The sequence below is a fragment of the Gadus morhua genome, chromosome 8 (assembly GCF_902167405.1).
Source record: "Gadus morhua chromosome 8, gadMor3.0, whole genome shotgun sequence".
Lineage (NCBI taxonomy): Eukaryota > Metazoa > Chordata > Actinopteri > Gadiformes > Gadidae > Gadus > Gadus morhua.
The window spans coordinates 147,290-167,356 of NC_044055.1; the positions used below are offsets into that span (position 1 = coordinate 147,290).

Genomic DNA, 20,067 nt, shown 5'->3' on the forward strand with positions numbered 1-20,067 from the left:
GAGAGAGAGAGAGAGAGAGAGAGAGAGAGAGAGAGAGAGAGAGAGAGAGAGAGAGAGAGAGAGAGAGAGAGAGAGAGAGAGGGAGAGGGAGAGAGAGAGAGAGAGAGAGAGAGAGAGAGAATGATGGGGTGAATGGAGAGAGAGGTTTAGAGAGAGGGGAGGCGAACAGAGAAAGAGAGAAGTGGAGAGATGAGGGGAGTGGGAGAAGGAGAGAGAGTGGTGGGAAGAGAGGGAGAAACAGAGAGAATGAGATTTGCATTGAGCGAGAGATAACAGAGCGAGGGGATGAGTGGACAGGTGATGTTCCTGATCATGTTGTGATTGATCAGACCTGGTGCTGTCATCAGTGTCAATACTCTGGTATAGCGGTTGGTAAACATCTAGAGATGACTGCAGTCCCTAAATACAACACAATGGAAGAATCCAACAGTAGTCTACTGGAGACGCTGGCCGTGTGTGGGAGATACCGGGCATGTGCACAAAGATACACACACTCATACCATAACACTAGAGCACATTAACATACCCGCACACACACGCGCACACACTGGTTCCCATCCAGACGCTGGCACACTTGAATCCGTACATAAACCATGGAGACACAAACACACACTTGCACAGACAGACACATACACACACCTGCACAAACACACTCCAACGATCCAAACACAAGCACACTTAAACCCCTACAGGCATTCCCCACACACACACCGCCACACACTCATACTGACCCAAACACAGGCACACAGGAACCCTAAAACACACCACTTATTTACACAGACACACACACTTTACACACACACAATTCAAACACCAGCCTACCCATACAAGCACACACCTGTTGCGGTTGTTGGTCATCTGCTTCATGATCTGGCAGTAGATCTCGTCCTGCAGGGCGGGATGCTGTGTGGCCGGCCCGAAGATCTGGTCCGTCAGCTCCATGGGGCTGCGGGCGTGCTTGATGGGGTAGTCGCCCATGTACTTCAGGATGGGTGAGGGCCAGGGCAAAGGTCAAGGACTAGGACCGTTGTATAATCACTCCTTTACTGCCCATTCAAGAATAAAACACCCTCACTTATTGTCTATATGTATATCTATCATACAAATATCTACTAGCAAGCATATGCTAGTTGCTTTGAACTAGGGCAAGAAGGTACCATATGTCAACAGTTTAAAAAAAAATCTAAATTCATCTTATCAATGAAATGCTGCTTTGACAAATCCATACATCCCCTCTCTGTTGGCTTCCATTATTTTAACTGAGAGCACTAAACTGTGAACCCACAAAGGATGAGCCCAAACACATTGCTATGTAGTACCCAATGACTACCAACAGGGGTTGCTGTCTCTGCAGTCGACTGGGGTGATTGAAAGGATATCCACGAAGGCGTTGCAGGCTATCGTGCTGAGTTCCGAGTTGTTCGTCAGAGTTCTGAGCAGCGGTTGTTTGAGGGGTTCCTTGGAAGTGACCCACAGCCTCTCTCTGAACGCCAATTGGGTTGCTCCTACCCGATTCAAGTCCTTACCTGCCGTTCTGGTACTGGGAGGAAGAGAGAGTGGGCCAGGTTGATAATATTAGCGCTCATATTAGTATCAGTGATGTCACCAGCCAATCAGAAAAGATATTTGAAAACGCTCTTAGTTCAATGATGGTGATTTTTTTAACAAAACATTTTTTCGATTTTTTTATTTATTATTTGGTCACACAGCGATACGCATTTGTGATAATTGATGATAGTAATCAATAATAATATTTATATTAATAAATAATATTAAACGGTCCACAAACTTCCAATTGACGTGGTTGTTATTGTTGGAATATAGCACCGTAAACAATTAATATTACAGGATCGATTTTTGGTTGATTAATTACCCAAAGTTCTCCAGTGCGAACTCTTTGATGGAGACTGGGGCTACGGCCTCCTCTCTCTGTGTGGGGCCCTGGCCAGCGAGCGCCCTCGGCTGGTTGTAACCAGGATTCAGCAGATTCTTCAATGACAACGTGAAATTCATCAGTATGACCACACGGGGGCGGTATTGTATCCGGTACATCGATTCAACGTTGCATCCATTCGATAAGAAAAACAAAACATGATTTATATATAATATGTATACATATGTATACATTAAATTAAACTACTAACATTTAAAATAATAATAATATTAAAACATCAATGCATAGCGGGACAATACATAACAATCAAACCCCATATCTTCCTTTTTTTTTTTTTTAAATGAACAGAACTAGGATAAAGAGAATAAAACAAGTATTTAAGGAGGAGATGAGCGGTGGGAGGTACCAGGGTGGCCTCGCTGGGCATGTCCAGCGTGGACAGGAACTGGATGGTGTTCATCTGGACGGTGCCGCTGAGGCCGCTGTTGTTGTTGGTGGCTGTGTTCCACCGGCGGGCGGCGGAGAAGTCCCCGTCCCTCCCCACCACCAACAGTTCACCCCGCTTGCACACCAGGACGCTGGGGTCGTCTGCCAGGGCGGGTTAGAGATCAACCACCCCGGTACACTCACAACAACAATTACCCTATACAATAGCATAGGGCTGCGAGCCACGCTGAGACGAAAGGGTTAGGGTTAGGGTTAGGGTTAACCCTAACCCTTAGGGTTAACCCGAACCCTAACCCTATACAATAACATAGGGCTGCGAGCCACGCTGAGACGATAGGGATAGGGTTAGGGTTAACCCCAACCCTATCCCCATACAATAACATAGGGCTGCGAGCCACGCTGAGACGATAGGGATAGGGTCAGGGTTAACCCTAACCCTATACAATAACATAGGGCTGCGAGCCACGCTGAGACGATAGGGATAGGGTCAGGGTTAACCCTAACCCTATACAATAACATAGGGCTGTGAGCCACGCTGAGACGATAGGGATAGGGTCAGGGTTAACCCTAACCCTATACAATAACATAGGGCTGCGAGCCACGCTGAGACGATAGGGATAGGGTTAGGGTTAACCCTAACCCTATCCCCATATAATAGCATAGGGCTGCGAGCCACGCTGAGACGATACGCAGGCTGCCGACAGCAGTGTGTTGGCTGAGTGTGTGGGCCAGGTACCCCGCCCTCACCACGGCGATCCAAGCCCAACGCACTGCTTGGATCCGGGCCCAAAGCTGCCGTCTACGGGGGTTGGACAGGGGACGCCACGGAGACACAGACAATCATTCACAGAGCAGGGCGGCTGATACCTTATCTAATCCGACCCGATTACAGAGAGGTAATGTGTTCTACTGCTTAGTAAATGCGTGTCACAGAAAACACACACACTATAATTATACAACGTGTGTGTGTGTGTGTGTGTGTTTTCTCATAACTGTAAATAAGTCAGCAAGTAAAGTACCTTTCACAGAGCAAGGTCCCATAGTGCTTCACAAAAATAAAATTGTTAAAGCTTAGACCATAACGCAGTAAAGAGTGAATGGTACATGTATAGTGTGTGTATGTGTGTGTGTGTGTGTGTAGGTGTGTGCGTGTCACTCTGTGTGTGTGTGTGTGTGTGTGTGTGTGTGTGTGTGTGTGTGTGTGTGTGTGTGTGTGTGTGTGTGTGTGTGTGTGTGTGTGTGTGTGTGTGTGTGTGTGTGTGTGTGTGTGTGTGTGCGTGTGTGTGTTTCCTTGAGTGTCAGTGAGTTAATAAGTAAGTAAAATATATTCAGCATTGCAGCTTTCACAGGGAAAGGTCACATAGTGATTCACATTCTAACAATCTTAAAAATAAGACCATAACACTGTAAAGAGTGTGTATGTGTGTGTGTGTGTGGCTCTCTGTGTGTGTGTGTGTGCGTGCGTGCGTGCGTGCGTGCGTGCGCGCCCCACCTGGCTGGCCCAGCTCCTGCATGGCCACAGCGTACTGGGAACGCTGCCGGAGCCCCTCCAGGTTGGTCTGGATCATCTTGGCCGCCTCCGCCGCCTCCGCACAGCGCAGCACGAACTCGTCCTGGAAGGTGGAGAGCCTCAGGCACCCCCCCACAGGCCGGGAGTCACTGGGGGGGGGCAGCCTAAGGTTACTGCCACGGTACGGTCCCACTGATCCACTGGTCACTGGTCAGCTAACTCAAAGGGTTCTTTACTTATTGTCTCAGCGTCGTCAACCTTCCAGCAGGACCTTCCCCTTAACTCTAAAGGAGGGCATGGCTGAACCAATTATGTAAAATATATCATGTTTCAGCCAAGCACTCCTGTGAAGTCAAAGGGATAGGCTCTTATTGGGAAGATGAACCCAGGTTGTCACCATTTTACTAAATTATATTAAAGGTGCGCATTCATACATTCGCTACAATCGCTACGATGGAAAGGCCTGTGTGATGCAGGTTAGGGTTAGGGTTAGGGTTAGAACCCTAACCCTAACCCTAACCACCATTATGAGGCCGGCCTGTGTGATGCGGGGCCCTTCTCACGGAGGTGGGGGCTCGGCGTCTCCTCACCTGGTCACAGTAGCTCCGGTCAGCTCCACGTTGGGGATCTCCAGCAGCTTGGTGTCTTTGCCGTCCATGAAGGACACTCCAGTGGAGTTGATGGCCAAAGCAAACCTGCTTAGAGGCAGCGGGGGACCTGGGAGAAGATGCTTCCCTTTAAGCTACAGGATTTAAATTATTTTACTGTGGTGCTATGATGGAGATTGCGTTTTACTCCATTATTTTTCTTTTTAAATACAATTTTAATAAAACGGCTGGCACATGATTTGAATAAAAAACGACTTAGCTTAAAACCCCACCTGACTGCATCGTTACAGCGTAAAACTTGGAGAAGAACAGCGACCACTTTTGGCGGGCGTAGTCGACGAGGCCGGCCTTTGCAACGTCCTTGCTGCGATATCGCCCCTGTAGAACCGAGGGTCAGAGGTTATCCAACCTGAGGCCAATTCCAGATCAAGTCCCGTTCAAATGAGCACAGGACCAGTAGGAAGGGCTGCCACATGTTTACGTCACGTAAAGAGCGGCACGTGGCCGTCCATAGCCTGCAGAAAGTCTAACAGATCCAGAGCCTACAGAACGTCTAACAGATCCAGAGCCTACAGAACGTCTACCAGATCCAGAGCCTATAGAGCGTCTAACAGATCCAGAGCCTACAGAACGTCTACCAGATCCAGAGCCTATAGAACGTCTACCAGATCCAGAGCCTATAGAGCGTCTAACAGATCCAGAGCCTACAGAACGTCTAACAGATCCAGAGCCTACAGAACCTCTAACAGATCCAGAGCCTACGGAACCTCTTACAGATCCAGAGTCTACAGAACCTCTAACGGATCCAGAGCCTACAGAACCTCTAACAGATCCAGAGCCTACAGAACCTCTAACAGATCCAGAGCCTACAGAACGTCTAACAGATCCAGAGCCTACAGAACCTCTAACAGATCCAGAGCCTACAGAACCTCTAACAGATCCAGAGCCTACAGAACCTCTAACAGATCCAGAGCCTACAGAACGTCTAACAGATCCAGAGCCTACAGAACCTCTAACAGATCCAGAGCCTACAGAACGTCTAACAGATCCAGAGCCTACAGAACGTCTACCAGATCCAGAGCCTACAGAACCTCTAACAGATCCAGAGCCTACAGAACCTCTAACAGATCCAGAGCCTACAGAACCTCTAACAGATCCAGAGCCTACAGAACCTCTAACAGATCCTCCAAATGTAGATCTGACCAGATTCCAACTCAACTCAATGACAGCCCGTTGCAGTCCAATCAAATAGGCTTTTTTGACACCTGTCAATTGCGGACTTGGTTTCCAAAGACGCGGAGCGCTGGGGGTCGTCATGGCGACGGGGAGAGTTTACCTGGGCGTGAATGGAGCCGACCAGCTGGTTCCACTTGGCCCGCGACTTGGCGTCTATGAGGGAGCTGGTGATGCAGTCCTCCACGGCCCTGCGGGTGTTCTGGGGGGTGTTCTCCGCGCCGAACTGGACGAAGTAGTGCTTGGCAGCCAGCTGGGCGTACTCATCCTCCTGCAGACCCATCAGGACCCCAACAGTACCCCATCAGTACCCCATCAGGACCCCATCAGTACCCCATCAGGACCCCATCAGTACCCCATCAGGACCCCATCAGGACCCCATCAGTACCCCATCAGTACCCCATCAGGACCCCATCAGTACCCCATCAGGACCCCACCAGTACCCCATCAGGACCCCACCAGGACCCCATCAGGACCCATCAGGACCCCATCAGGACCCATCAGGACCCCATCAGTACCCCATCAGGACCCATCAGGACCCCATCAGGACCCCATCAGGACCCATCAGGACCCATCAGGACCCCATCAGTACCCCATCAGGACCCATCAGGACCCCATCAGGACCCCATCAGTACCCCATCAGGACCCATCAGGACCCATCAGGACCCCATCAGTACCCCATCAGGACCCATCAGGACCCCATCAGTACCCCATCAGTACCCCATCAGGACCCATCAGGACCCCATCAGTACCCCATCAGGACCCATCAGGACCCCATCAGTACCCCATCAGGACCCCACCAGGACCCCATCAGGACCCCATCAGTACCCCATCAGGACCCCATCAGGACCCCACCAGGACCCCATCAGGACCCCATCAGGACCCCACCAGGACCCCATCAGGACCCCACCAGTACCCCATCAGGACCCCACCAGGACCCCATCAGGACCCCACCAGGACCCCATCAGGACCCCACCAGGACCCCATCAGTACCCGATCAGGACCCATCAGGACCCCACCAGTACCCCATCAGGACCCCATCAGTACCCCATCAGGACCCAATCAGGACCCCCCCAGTACCCCACCAGGACCCCATCAGTACCCCATCAGGACCCCATCAGGACCCCATCAGGACCCCCCCAGTACCCCATCAGGACCCCACCAGGACCCCATCAGGACCCCACCAGGACCCCATCAGGACCCCACCAGTACCCCATCAGGACCCCATCAGTACCCCATCAGGACCCCATCAGGACCCCCCCAGTACCCCACCAGGACCCCATCAGGACCCCCCCAGTACCCCATCAGGACCCCATCAGGACCCCCCCAGTACCCCATCAGGACCCCATCAGGACCCCCCAGGGAGAGCTCTTTGTGTGTGTGCTGAGGTTCTTAGGGGACCCAGGCTGAACTCTGAACACTGAACACTAAGCACTGAACTCTGAACTCTGAACACTGAGCACTGAACACTGAACTCTGAACTCTGAACACTGAACACTAAGCACTGAACACTGAACTCTGAACTCTGAACTCTGAACACTGAACTCTAAGCACTGAACACTGAACACTGAACTCTGAACTCTGAACTCTGAACTCTGAACACTGAGCACTGAACACTGAACTCTGAACTCTGAACACTGAACACTAAGCACTGAACTCTGAACTCTGAACACTGAACTCTAAGCACTGAACACTGAACACTAAGCACTGAACAACACTGAACTCTGAACTCTGAACTCTAAGCACTGAACAACACTGAATTCTGAGCACTGAACAACACTGAACTCTGAACACTAAGCACTGAACAACACTGAACTCTGAACTCTGAACTCTAAGCACTGAACAACACTGAATTCTGAGCACTGAACAACACTGAACTCTGAACACTGAACTCTAAGCACTGAACAACACTGAACTCTGAACACTGAACTCTAAGCACTGAACAACACTGAACTCTGAGCACTGAACACTGAACACTAAGCACTGAACTCTGAGCACTGAGCACTGAGCACTGAACACTGAACACTGAGCACTGAGCACTGAACACTGAGCACTGAACACTAAGCACTGAACAACACTGAACACTGAGCACTGAACACTGAGCACTGAGCACTGAACTCTAAGCACTGAACACTAAGCACTGAACAACACTGAACACTGAGCACTGAACACTGAACACTAAGCACTGAACAACACTGAACACTGAGCACTGAACACTGAACACTAAGCACTGAACAACAGTGAACACTTAGCACTGAACACTGAACACTAAGCACTGAACAACACTGAACACTGAGCACTGAACACTGAACACTGAACAACACTAAGCACTGAACAACACTGAACACTGAACACTGAACACTAAGCACTGAACAACACTGAACACTGAGCACTGAACACTGAACAACACTGAACAACACTGAACACTGAACACTGAACACTGAACACTAAGCACTGAACAATGAGCACTGAACACTGAACATTGAACACTAAGCAGTGAACAACACTGAACACTGAGCACTGAGCACTGAACACTAAGCACTGAACAACACTGAACACTGAGCACTGAACACCAGGACACCAGGACCCCATCAGTACCCCATCAGGACCCCATCAGGACCCCATCAGGACCCCCCCAGTACCCCATCAGGACCCCACCAGGACCCCATCAGGACCCCACCAGGACCCCATCAGGACCCCACCAGTACCCCATCAGGACCCCATCAGTACCCCATCAGGACCCCATCAGGACCCCCCCAGTACCCCACCAGGACCCCATCAGGACCCCCCCAGTACCCCATCAGGACCCCATCAGGACCCCCCCAGTACCCCATCAGGACCCCATCAGGACCCCCCAGGGAGAGCTCTTTGTGTGTGTGCTGAGGTTCTTAGGGGACCCAGGCTGAACTCTGAACACTGAACACTAAGCACTGAACTCTGAACTCTGAACACTGAGCACTGAACACTGAACTCTGAACTCTGAACACTGAACACTAAGCACTGAACTCTGAACTCTGAACACTGAACTCTAAGCACTGAACACTGAACACTAAGCACTGAACAACACTGAACTCTGAACTCTGAACTCTAAGCACTGAACAACACTGAATTCTGAGCACTGAACAACACTGAACTCTGAACACTAAGCACTGAACAACACTGAACTCTGAACTCTGAACTCTAAGCACTGAACAACACTGAATTCTGAGCACTGAACAACACTGAACTCTGAACACTGAACTCTAAGCACTGAACAACACTGAACTCTGAACACTGAACTCTAAGCACTGAACAACACTGAACTCTGAGCACTGAACACTGAACACTAAGCACTGAACTCTGAGCACTGAGCACTGAGCACTGAACACTGAACACTGAGCACTGAGCACTGAACACTGAGCACTGAACACTAAGCACTGAACAACACTGAACACTGAGCACTGAACACTGAGCACTGAGCACTGAACTCTAAGCACTGAACACTAAGCACTGAACAACACTGAACACTGAGCACTGAACACTGAACACTAAGCACTGAACAACACTGAACACTGAGCACTGAACACTGAACACTAAGCACTGAACAACAGTGAACACTTAGCACTGAACACTGAACACTAAGCACTGAACAACACTGAACACTGAGCACTGAACACTGAACACTGAACAACACTAAGCACTGAACAACACTGAACACTGAACACTGAACACTAAGCACTGAACAACACTGAACACTGAGCACTGAACACTGAACAACACTGAACAACACTGAACACTGAACACTGAACACTGAACACTAAGCACTGAACAATGAGCACTGAACACTGAACATTGAACACTAAGCAGTGAACAACACTGAACACTGAGCACTGAGCACTGAACACTAAGCACTGAACAACACTGAACACTGAGCACTGAACAACACTGAACAATGAGCACTGAGCACTGAACACTGAACACTGAGCACTGAACAACACTGAACTCTGAGCACTGAACACTAAGCACTGAACACTGAACACTGAGCACTGAACACTGAACACTAAGCACTGAACAACACTGAACACTGAGCACTGAACACTGAACACTGAGCACTGAACACTGAACACTAAGCACTGAACACTGAACACTAAGCACTGAACACTGAACACTAAGCACTGAACACTGAACACTAAGCACTGAACACTGAACACTAAGCACTGAACAACACTGAACAATGAGCACTGAACTCTGAACTCTAAACTCCAAACACTATTATAACCGTATCTTATCTTAGGATCCGTGACTGTAGTTACCTCGCCTTACTTTATCACAGCTCCTAAAAGAACCCTATCTAAAGCCGTATCATGCTCTACCTTTCCATTTCCTAGGTTACCTTGTCTTGATCATACCGACTCACAATGCTCATCAGGAACCATCTTAAGGTGGGGGCCAGCGGGTGGAGTGTGTCCCATTACGGCTCCGTCCTGGCCCAGCCACCAGGTCCCTCCCTGCCCCCCCCCCGCGGGCCTAACCTCCCCTCTCTCCCATACCTTCCTAACTAGCGCGTGACGGGTCATCAGTTAACCCGTTTCTTTACCTTGTCGCAGACGTACTCCTCGGCCTTCAGGCCCAGCAGCACCTGGCGGTAGATGAGCTCGGTGCTCACGGGGTCGACGGCGCAGTCGTGCCACGGGGTGAACATCTCCTTGCGGACCCAGAGTTGCCAGGGGGCACGGCTCTCCTCAGAGCCCTGCTGGCGCACGGCGTGCTCGCACTGGGACACCGAGTCCATCACGTGCTTCCCACTGCTGCCCAGGGACCACCGCTGGGGGGCACAGGGGGCTTAGTGTGAGACACACATCTACACACATCTACACACAGGAACGACGCGTAGAGCAGGATCATAGAACCGGGAGGCGTGGGATGGGGGTTAGGGTTAGCCCTAACCCTAACCCTAACTGAGAGGCGTGGGATGGGTTTAACAGACTCCTTATGTCTGCTATGGTCCTGCCTCATCTAAACTCATGAACAGGGATACTGTTGGACCGTTAGTAAGAATATAAACAGGTGGATTAAAGACAGTAGCAGCCTAACAACACGACTGGGATACACTGTTGAAACTTCAAGTCAATAAGAACGTCTACCACCTAAGTGGCGACAGTGGCATGAAGAATGAAGCATGATAGAGACCTGGGCTGGGGGTTGTTGGGACGGCCCCTCTTTTGAATTCTAGGGTTAGGTAAATAAGTAAGTAAATAATTATTTGTATCCATTTCATTTGTAGGCTTAATTTCTAAAACTCTGTGGCCTGTAGGTTGAGAACCCCTCCCCTAACCACTGAGGAGTTATGTGAGGACAGTTCCAAAGGGACCCCTCACATAACTCAATGTCTCCACCTTCTGGTCCTTAAGACCACCCAGGACCCAGAGAGGGTCCACTAGGTCCACCTTCTGGTCCTTAAGACCACGCAGGACCCAGAGAGGGTCCACCTTCTGGTCCTTAAGACACCCAGGACCCAGAGAGGGTCAACCTTCTGGTCCTTAAGACCACCCAGGACCCAGAGAGGGTCCATAGGTCCACCTTCTGGTCCTTAAGACCACCCAGGACCCAGAGAGGGACCACCTTCTGGTCCTTAAGACCACCCAGGACCCAGAGAGGGTCCACTAGGTCCACCTTCTGGTCCTTAAGACCACCCAGGACCCAGAGGGTCCACCTTCTGGTCCTTAAGACCGCCCAGGACCCAGAGAGGGTCCACCTTGTGGTCCACTAGGATCACCTTCTCCATGATGCTGATGTACAGGGAGAAGCCGTAGGTGTCTGTGAGGTTGATCTTCTGGGCGACCTCGCGGAGGACCTCCCCAGAGGTGCAGGCCGCGTCCACCTGCAGGGTGAACTTGCGGCCGTCCATCAGAGACACCGTCACGTCCATGGGCTTCTTGGACTCGGTGGCCTGGCCGTGGAATACAGACGACAGGGATTACTACAGATTACACCGATTCAAGATCACAGATCAGACCCCTGCAGGCATAGTGCTCACTTGAGGAATACTCTTTTAAAAAGACCTTGGTTCTTATACCCTTCAGTTGTCTCCATAGTGGATAACATCTATCTAACATTAGATATTTATCAAGTACAAACCTAAAGGATATGCATTAGAACTAACAAATTACATTTCAACCAATTCTGTGGAGTTCGATTCCCTTTGAGACCTCCAGATTTCCCATCATGCCGCAGTGCAACGTACCTGCAGCTCCATCTCGCAGGGGACCTCTTCTCGCTCCCCATTGGCTACGGTGCGGCGGAGGCGGTCCGCACAGTACGCTGCGTAACCTTTGGGGCCTCGACGCAGGAAGTTCTCCAGATACTGGGAGCACAACGTAGGACCAGCATAAAGGTCAGCAAGGGTAGAACATAGAACGGGGATCATAGAACAGAACATCATGCAATAGCATACAGAAATTAATATAGAATACAGAATATCATACAATATAGAATAGAAGAGATTATAATCGAACACAGTAGAATAGAATAGAACAGGGCCGAAGATAAATGATACAATAGAATGTGTGTCAGTGTTGGTGGCATTAGCAGAACCTAAAGGCTACATCATCCACTACACACACACACAGATCTCACTGCTTTAAGAAGCTAGTTATCATTCCTGTGCAAGAGGGTTGAGCTATTGAGTAAGTAGGGAGAAGGTAGGTCAGACTAAGGCTTTCTGGGCCATCGGACCTTGATGAGTATCTGCGATGGCGGGAAGCTGCTGAGACACATGGAGAGCAGAGTCCACCCTCGTAGACACACCTCCTTGTCCCCGTTACCCATCAGCTGCTTCAGGATCTGGCAGAAGATCTCATCCCTGGGAGCACGAACACACGCATGCACACACACACACACGCACACGCACACACACACACACACACACACAGTGAGAACAAAGCATCTTGAACACTCAATGGGGTTGCTACTACATCATCCTTATAATAACGAGATAAAGCTGTGAAAATGAACTCTTAAAAAGAAAGATCACTTCAAAAATGTCTGTTCTCTATTTTATTTGTCGCCTTGCTTTATGAGTGACTAACGGCTCAAAATGAATGTAAGGGTTAGGGTTATGAATTCATATTTCATATTTCAGCCTCTTCCTCGTCTCAGATCTCTGGGTGGGTGACTGATGAAGACTGTAGTGGTTTTACCGTATGCCTGGTCGGGACAGACCGTAGCCCACGATGATGTGCAGCTTCTCGAGGGGGGTCAGAGGTCGGTCCAGCGTAGGTCCCTCCCCGATGAGGACGTCCTCTTCTCTGGCGTCCTCTGGCTGAAACATCCATTTAACATCTCATTGGGTCAAGTTCACCCATAACCTCCTCACAATAAGAGTCCACAGGAACTCTTATTGTGGAATCAAGAGGAAGCGTGGTCTCTCTTTACCTCCTCTGGAATGGTGGACGCCCTTCTGTTTCCTCCCCCGTACTTCTTCTTGTTCTTCCTCAGGATTTTCTAGAGGTCATCCACAGGCACGCGTTAAAGCACACACCTCAAACGTGCACTAAATGAATGTGCTTCCTCCTCCTCATCACGTTGATGATGACCATGATGAGGAGGGTGACGAGGAGGGTGAGCACCACGGTACCTGGTCGAGGCCCACCATACTGCTGAGGCGCCGCCCCTGCCGCTGCACCATGGAGGGGTGGTAGGCCGAGGAGGTGCGGCGGGCCTGGGGGTTGGAGGGGTCCGGCGCTCGCGGCTCCACCATGTCCCCCATGAAGCGCAGGATGATCCACCACACCGTCAGACAGGCCTGGACACAGAGGGCCGCGAGGACGCAGAGGTGAACAGACGGAAGGCTGGAAGGGCCCTGGGTTAGGGTTCGGTCCTCAACGTGGTCCTCAGACCACCGATGGGTCTCTCACCCACAGTGGAGGGTTAGGGTTAGGGTTAGGGTTCGGTCCCCAACGTGGTCCTCAGACCACCGATGGGTCTCTCACCCACAGTGGATTGCTTTTGAGAAAAGTGACTGGAGTGTAAAACATGTTATTATTATGTTTAGAAAGTTAGGTCTTCTTTTCTAAATAAAAGCATTGCGATGGAGGGGCTATTGCAAACTTAAAACAAAGGCCAGAGCTAAGGGAAACTATCAGGTTCTCAGAACAGGATAGAAGAGGAAGGCCCTATGTGGAAACAGAAGCCGCTGTGAGAGGTTCCTCAAGAGGCTCACCAGGCTGTCCCTCTCGTCCTGGTGGGTTAGGGTTAGGGTTAGGGGTTAGAGGCTCACCAGGCTGTCCCTCTCGTCCTTGTGGGTTAGGGTTAGGGTTAGGGGTTAGAGGCTCACCAGGCTGTCCCTCTCGTCCTGGTGGGTTAGGGTTAGGGTTAGGGGTTAGAGGCTCACCAGGCTGTCCCTCTCGTCCTGGTGGGTTAGGGTTAGGGTTAGGGGTTAGAGGCTCACCAGGCTGTCCCTCTCGTCCTGGTGGGCCAGCAGGGGCTCCCGCAGCCTCTGGGAGATGTGTGTGTGCGAGGCGTCGCCCTGGAAGTGCAGCGAGCAGAACTTCTGGAAGGAGAACTCCTTGTCCTCCTTAAAGGGTTCCTCCTCCTCCTCTTCCTCCTTCTTCTTCTTCTTCTTCTCCTTCTCCTCCACTTCCTCCGTCTTCCCGGGGGGCGGGGGGGCGGGGCCGGCAGAGGGCGGGGTCTTGGTGGTCTTTGGGAGGTCTTCCTCCATGTCTGAGGAGGAGGAGGAGGAGGTCTCCTCGGCGATGTTTTTTAACGCTTTGTGACCGATCTCCACCACCTTCGGAAATCAAACACACGGGCAGAACCGGCGTGTTGGTCAGGAACTCCATGTATGGGCGGGTTAAAGGAGGGGTTAACAAGAGAAAAGGATTTAAACGTGTGAGGGGAGCGTTTTGCTAATAAGCATCTGAGGCACAAGTCCGCAAGCAGGATGGGGCAAAGGAGGTTTAACTTTCTGAACTTTTAATTTCTAGTTTATTTTCCTCATGAGCGCATATCTCCCCCATCCCTCGCTCTCTTCCCATGACGTCACCTTCCTCCACATGTTGAAGCCATTACTGTGAAGAGGAGAAACACAGACGGATGTTTTCTAACTTTGTTACCGGGTAGTTGTTGACGTTCGTTACCGGGTAGTTGTTGACGTTCTTCGGTGCCGCCCTCTCTGCCACAGAAACAAGCTGGGGAGCCGGTTTGTTGTCGCCTCCCACATCACTGTCCTCGTCATCACTGATTGGCTCAGGCTCCTGGGAGGCGCGCTGTGATTCGGCAGCGGCGTCGGCCAGTTTCTGGAGCTCGATGGCTGCCAGCGCCAGAGTCTGCTCCTGATGCGCCCGCGCCAGCAGCTCCTGCTCCCGGGCCTGGGGAGGGAGACGAAGGGGGAGACGGAGGGAGGGAGGGAGGGAGACGGAGGGAGGGAGGGAGGGAGACGGAGGGAGGGAGGGAGGGGGAGGGAAGGAGGGAGGGAGGGAGGGAGGGAGAGAGGAAGGAGGGAGGGAGGGAGAGATGGAGCGGGGGAGGGAGGGAGGGAGGGATGGAGAGGAGGGAGGGAGGGAGGGAGATGAGGGAGGGAGGGAGGGAGGGAGATGAGGGAGGGAGGGGGTGGGGGGGAGGGAGGGAGAGTGGGGAGGGAGGGAGAGAGGGAGAGATGGAGCGGGGGAGGGAGGGAGGGAGGGATGGAGAGGAGGGAGGGAGGGAGGGAGATGAGGGAGGGAGGGGGAGGGAGGGGGTGGGGGGGAGGGAGGGAGGGGGAGGGAGGGAGGGAGAGGAGGGAGAGGGAGGGAGAGGGGGGAGGGAGGGAGAGAGGGAGGGAGGGGGAGGGAGGGAGAGGAGGGAGGGGAAGGGTGGCAGAGGGGGAGGGAGGGAGGGAGGGAGAGAAAGAGTCAGAGAGAGAGAGAATGAGAGAGAGAGAGAGAGAGAGAGAGAGAGAGAGAGAGAGAGAGAGAGACAGAGAGACAGAGAGAGAGAGAGAGAGAGAGAGAGAGAGAGAGAGAGAGAGAGAGAGAGAGAGAGAGAGAGAGAGAGAGAGAGAGCATGCATATGAATGGGTTAAGATGTCCATTAAGCTCGATTCAAAACATTGAACATCAATACTACTAATAATGACCGGGATTATTCTCTTTCCTCTGAGCCTGGTAAATTGTGAGGAAGACGAGGGCCGGCTTACCGCATTGAAGGCGTCTTCCTTCTGCTGTTTCCAGCTCTTCCTGGCCAAGTAGCCCCGAACCTTCAGGTGGACAGGTAGACAGGTGTTATCACCCCATCATCACCATCGCCATATCTACTTGTTTCTAATCCACTGTGTGCATAGTGACATAGATAGTCCTTTATTGTCCTCAGAGAGGATATTTATTGACACAGAAAATGGGGCTCAGAGTTAAACACAGTTCATAGACCCAGGACACACGATGTAATAACACAGCCCAACAGAAGGCTCCTGAATGCAGACAGACAGTTATTGCACTAGGATAACTCTGCTATAATGTCGGTATGATCGCAGTACATTCTTAGTATAATCAAAGTACCTGTGTCTGCAGGACAACGGCAGCGCTGCGCTGCTTCTCGTAGAGCAGCTGGAGTCGGCGGCCGCGGACCCGAGCTGAGAGACGCGCGTAGCCGAGACGGAGCTGAACAGGAACACAGGAAATCAGTTCGCCACAGAAGCTAATCCCAGCTAGGTGAGCGTGTGTGGGGCTCTGATTAAACTATGCTGACGTTTATCTTAACGATACTAAGGAGTGCTGGAAAGGAAACCTCCTCTGAACTTTGATACTGCTATGATAGCCGGCGATGGGACTGACGCCACACTGTGATAACGCCGCGCTTGTGTCCGACATGGTTCTGTGACGTAGCTTAACGGCAGTGGGCTGGTGCTGTGACGTAGCTTAACGGCAGTGGGCTGGTGCTGTGACGTAGCTTAACGGCAGTGGGCTGGTTCTGTGACGTCGCTTAACGGCAGTGGGCTGGTTCTGTGACGTCGCTTAACGGCAGTGGGCTGGTTCTGTGACGTAGCTTAACGGCAGTGGGCTGGTGCTGTGACGTAGCTGTGACGTAGCTTAACGGCAGTGGGCTGGTTCTGTGACGTAGCTTAACGGCAGTGGGCTGGTGCTGTGACGTAGCTTAACGGCTGTGGGCTGGTTCTGTGACGTAGCTTAACGGCAGTGGGCTGGTGCTGTGACGTAGCTTAACGGCAGTGGGCTGGTGCTGTGACGTAGCTTAACGGCAGTGGGCTGGTGCTGTGACGTAGCTTAACGGCAGTGGGCTGGTGCTGTGACGTAGCTAAACGGCAGTGGGCTGGTGCTGTGACGTAGCTTAACGGCAGTGGGCTGGTGCTGTGACGTAGCTGTGACGTAGCTTAACGGCAGTGGGCTGGTGCTGTGACGTAGCTTAACGGCAGTGGGCTGGTGCTGTGACGTAGCTGTGACGTAGCTTAACGGCAGTGGGCTGGTTCTGTGACGTAGCTTAACGGCAGTGGGCTGGTGCTGTGACGTAGCTTAACGGCAGTGGGCTGGTTCTGTGACGTAGCTTAACGGCAGTGGGCTGGTGCTGTGACGTAGCTTAACGGCAGTGGGCTGGTGCTGTGACGTAGCTTAACGGCTGTGGGCTGGTTCTGTGAAATAGCTTAACGGCAGTGGGCTGGTGCTGTGACGTAGCTGTGACGTAGCTTAACGGCAGTGGGCTGGTGCTGTGACGTAGCTTAACGGCAGTGGGCTGGTGCTGTGACGTAGCTGTGACGTAGCTTAACGGCAGTGGGCTGGTGCTGTGACGTAGCTTAACGGCAGTGGGCTGGTTCTGTGACGTAGCTCAACGGCAGTGGGCTGGTGCTGTGACGTAGCTGTAACGTAGCTTAACGGCAGTGGGCTGGTGCTGTGACGTAGCTGTGACGTAGCTTAACGGCAGTGGGCTGGTGCTGTGACGTAGCTGTGACGTAGCTGTGATGGGGCCGATACTGGGTGGAGGTGGAGGCCTACCTTTCGGCCTCGCTCACGCTTCTTGTAGGCCCTCCAGTTGGTCTGTAGGACCCTCACCGCCGCCTTCTTCTTCAGGTAGCTCCTCCTACGAGAGGAGGAGGGACACGCCTTGTGATTAATAACAAGACTGTGAGTAATGGCCGACGCCATTACTCACAGTCGGACAGCAGACGCCATCCTGCCGTCTGCTGCGGACGTGACCTGGACTACATGATAGTAGGCCTGATGAGCGGCTCAGTGTGCCTGAGTCAATACACACACCAGCTGACTCATTATATCACTGCCTCAATCACTCACTGGCACTTAAACTCCAATGTCCCCAACAGACACACGCACCAACGCTCCCATTCAGCCACTCAGTCGATCCCTGGCTCCCTCACAGACTAAATCCCCCATCGGTATTTGCCATCTATATGATGATCTTTGGCTCTCTCTCTCGCTGTGTGTGTGTTCCAGTATACAGTACCTGTCGTGCAATCCAAACATGACTCTCTGGATGATCAGTACCACTTTGGCCAGCGCCAGTTCCCGGGCTTGCTCCAGGATGGAGTCATGTGCGTCCTGAAACAACACAGGTCAGGACAATCTGTCAACACAACACTAACCCTAACCCTAACCCTATGGGTTGGAAGGTCAAACAACGACAGTTTTAGTAGAGATGAGGTTGTGAATTGAAAGATGAATTTTGAGATGTTATTGTGCCACCCATTTTTATTATTTTTTTAGAGGTTCTGGGTTTGATTTCCAATGTCCCCAGCTTAACCTATAGGCATCCTTCAGCACCTACTCTCCCTAAAGACTTGTGTCTGACTTGAAGGCAAGTGGCTTTGGATGAAGCCTCTGATTAGTAGCTCAATAGTAGCACACAGTAACCTCCTTAGTATCAGTTCCTTGGTTGTGTGTTTAGATCAGACCAATGATGGGAGGAGACCAGAGGCCGTTATGATGGAGGTGCTGTGTGCCGTTGCCGTACCTTCAGGAAGAGCTTGCTCTTGCCCACTTTCCACTGATCCTTCCCACGGATCAGAGCAGTGCAGATGGCCTGGCAACAGGCCCCGTCTGACTCCTGCTGGGACAGAACACGCATGTAATCCACGTTTATCTGACCACACTGACTGTCTGTCCATCCATCCAGGTCTTTGATTCTGTCTGCCTCTAGCTCTGTCAATAATACCATATTTTAACCGTAAATGTTGAACACAAACGTACACTGATGATACCGTTCTATCCAATGACATACTGACCCCTGAACAACACAATCTATTCCTCTCTCTAACCCTAACCCTGACTAACTAGAGCCCCCTGACTCACCCTAACCCTGACTCACCCTAACCCTGACTAACTAGAGCCCCCTGACTCACCCTAACCCTGACTAACCCTGACTAACTAGAGCCCCCTGACTAACCCTAACCCTGACTAACTAGAGCCCCCTGACTCACCCTAACCCTGACTAACTAAAGCCCCCTGACTCACACTAACCCTGACTCACCCTAACCCTGACTAACTAGAGCCCCCTGACTAACCCTAACCCTGACTAACTAGAGCCCCCTGGCTCACCCTAACCCTGACTAACTAGAGCCCCCTGACTCACCCTAACCCTGACTAACTAAAGCCCCCTGACTCACCCTAACCCTGACTAACTAAAGCCCCCTGACTCACCCTAACCCTGACTCACCCTAACCCTGACTAACTAGAGCCCCCTGACTAACCCTAACCCTGACTAACTAGAGCCCCCTGACTCACACTAACCCTGACTAACTAAAGCCCCCTGACTCACCCTAACCCTGACTAACTAGAGCCCCCTGACTAACCCTAACCCTGACTAACTAGAGCCCCCTGACTCACACTAACCCTGACTAACTAAAGCCCCCTGACTCCCCCTAACCCTGACTCACCCTAACCCTGACTAACTAGAGCCCCCTGACTCACCCTAACCCTGACTAACCCTAACCCTGACTAACTAGAGCCCCCTGACTCACCCTAACCCTGACTCACCCTAACCCTGACTAACTAGAGCCCCCTGACTCACCCTAACCCTGACTAACTAGAGCACCCTGACTCACCCTAACCCTTACTAACCCTAACCCTGACTAACTAGAGCCCCCTGACTCACCCTAACCCTGACTAACCCTGACTAACTAGAGCCCCCTGACTCACCCTAACCCTGACTAACCCTGACTAACTAGAGCCCCCTGACTAACCCTAACCCTGACTAACTAGAGCCCCCTGACTCACCCTAACCCTGACTAACTAAAGCCCCCTGACTCACACTAACCCTGACTCACCCTAACCCTGACTAACTAGAGCCCCCTGACAAACCCTAACCCTGACTAACTAGAGCCCCCTGGCTCACCCTAACCCTGACTAACTAGAGCCCCCTGACTCACCCTAACCCTGACTAACTAAAGCCCCCTGACT

At 51.7% G+C, this 20,067-nt stretch overlaps 1 protein-coding gene across 3 annotated transcripts in view; it reads right to left on the minus strand.

Moving 5' to 3' along the window:
* Positions 1–20,067, minus strand: part of LOC115549294 (unconventional myosin-VIIa) — a 44,979-nt gene that overhangs the window by 5,832 nt on the left and 19,080 nt on the right. For all 3 annotated transcript variants that reach the window (XM_030364428.1, XM_030364429.1, XM_030364427.1), the window contains exons 19-40: positions 18,623–18,715; positions 18,116–18,210; positions 17,650–17,734; positions 16,204–16,305; positions 15,846–15,905; positions 14,809–15,039; positions 14,121–14,459; positions 13,308–13,475; positions 13,106–13,174; positions 12,871–12,992; positions 12,407–12,533; positions 11,916–12,035; positions 11,448–11,621; positions 10,269–10,496; positions 5,796–5,963; positions 4,732–4,837; positions 4,442–4,568; positions 3,834–4,000; positions 2,301–2,482; positions 1,874–1,989; positions 1,380–1,540; positions 839–992 (exon numbers count right to left, since the gene is read on the minus strand). In XM_030364428.1, coding sequence (XP_030220288.1) covers positions 839–992; positions 1,380–1,540; positions 1,874–1,989; positions 2,301–2,482; positions 3,834–4,000; positions 4,442–4,568; positions 4,732–4,837; positions 5,796–5,963; positions 10,269–10,496; positions 11,448–11,621; positions 11,916–12,035; positions 12,407–12,533; positions 12,871–12,992; positions 13,106–13,174; positions 13,308–13,475; positions 14,121–14,459; positions 14,809–15,039; positions 15,846–15,905; positions 16,204–16,305; positions 17,650–17,734; positions 18,116–18,210; positions 18,623–18,715 — 3,194 coding nt within the window. The remainder of the gene's footprint in view (positions 1–838; positions 993–1,379; positions 1,541–1,873; positions 1,990–2,300; positions 2,483–3,833; positions 4,001–4,441; positions 4,569–4,731; positions 4,838–5,795; positions 5,964–10,268; positions 10,497–11,447; positions 11,622–11,915; positions 12,036–12,406; positions 12,534–12,870; positions 12,993–13,105; positions 13,175–13,307; positions 13,476–14,120; positions 14,460–14,808; positions 15,040–15,845; positions 15,906–16,203; positions 16,306–17,649; positions 17,735–18,115; positions 18,211–18,622; positions 18,716–20,067) is intronic.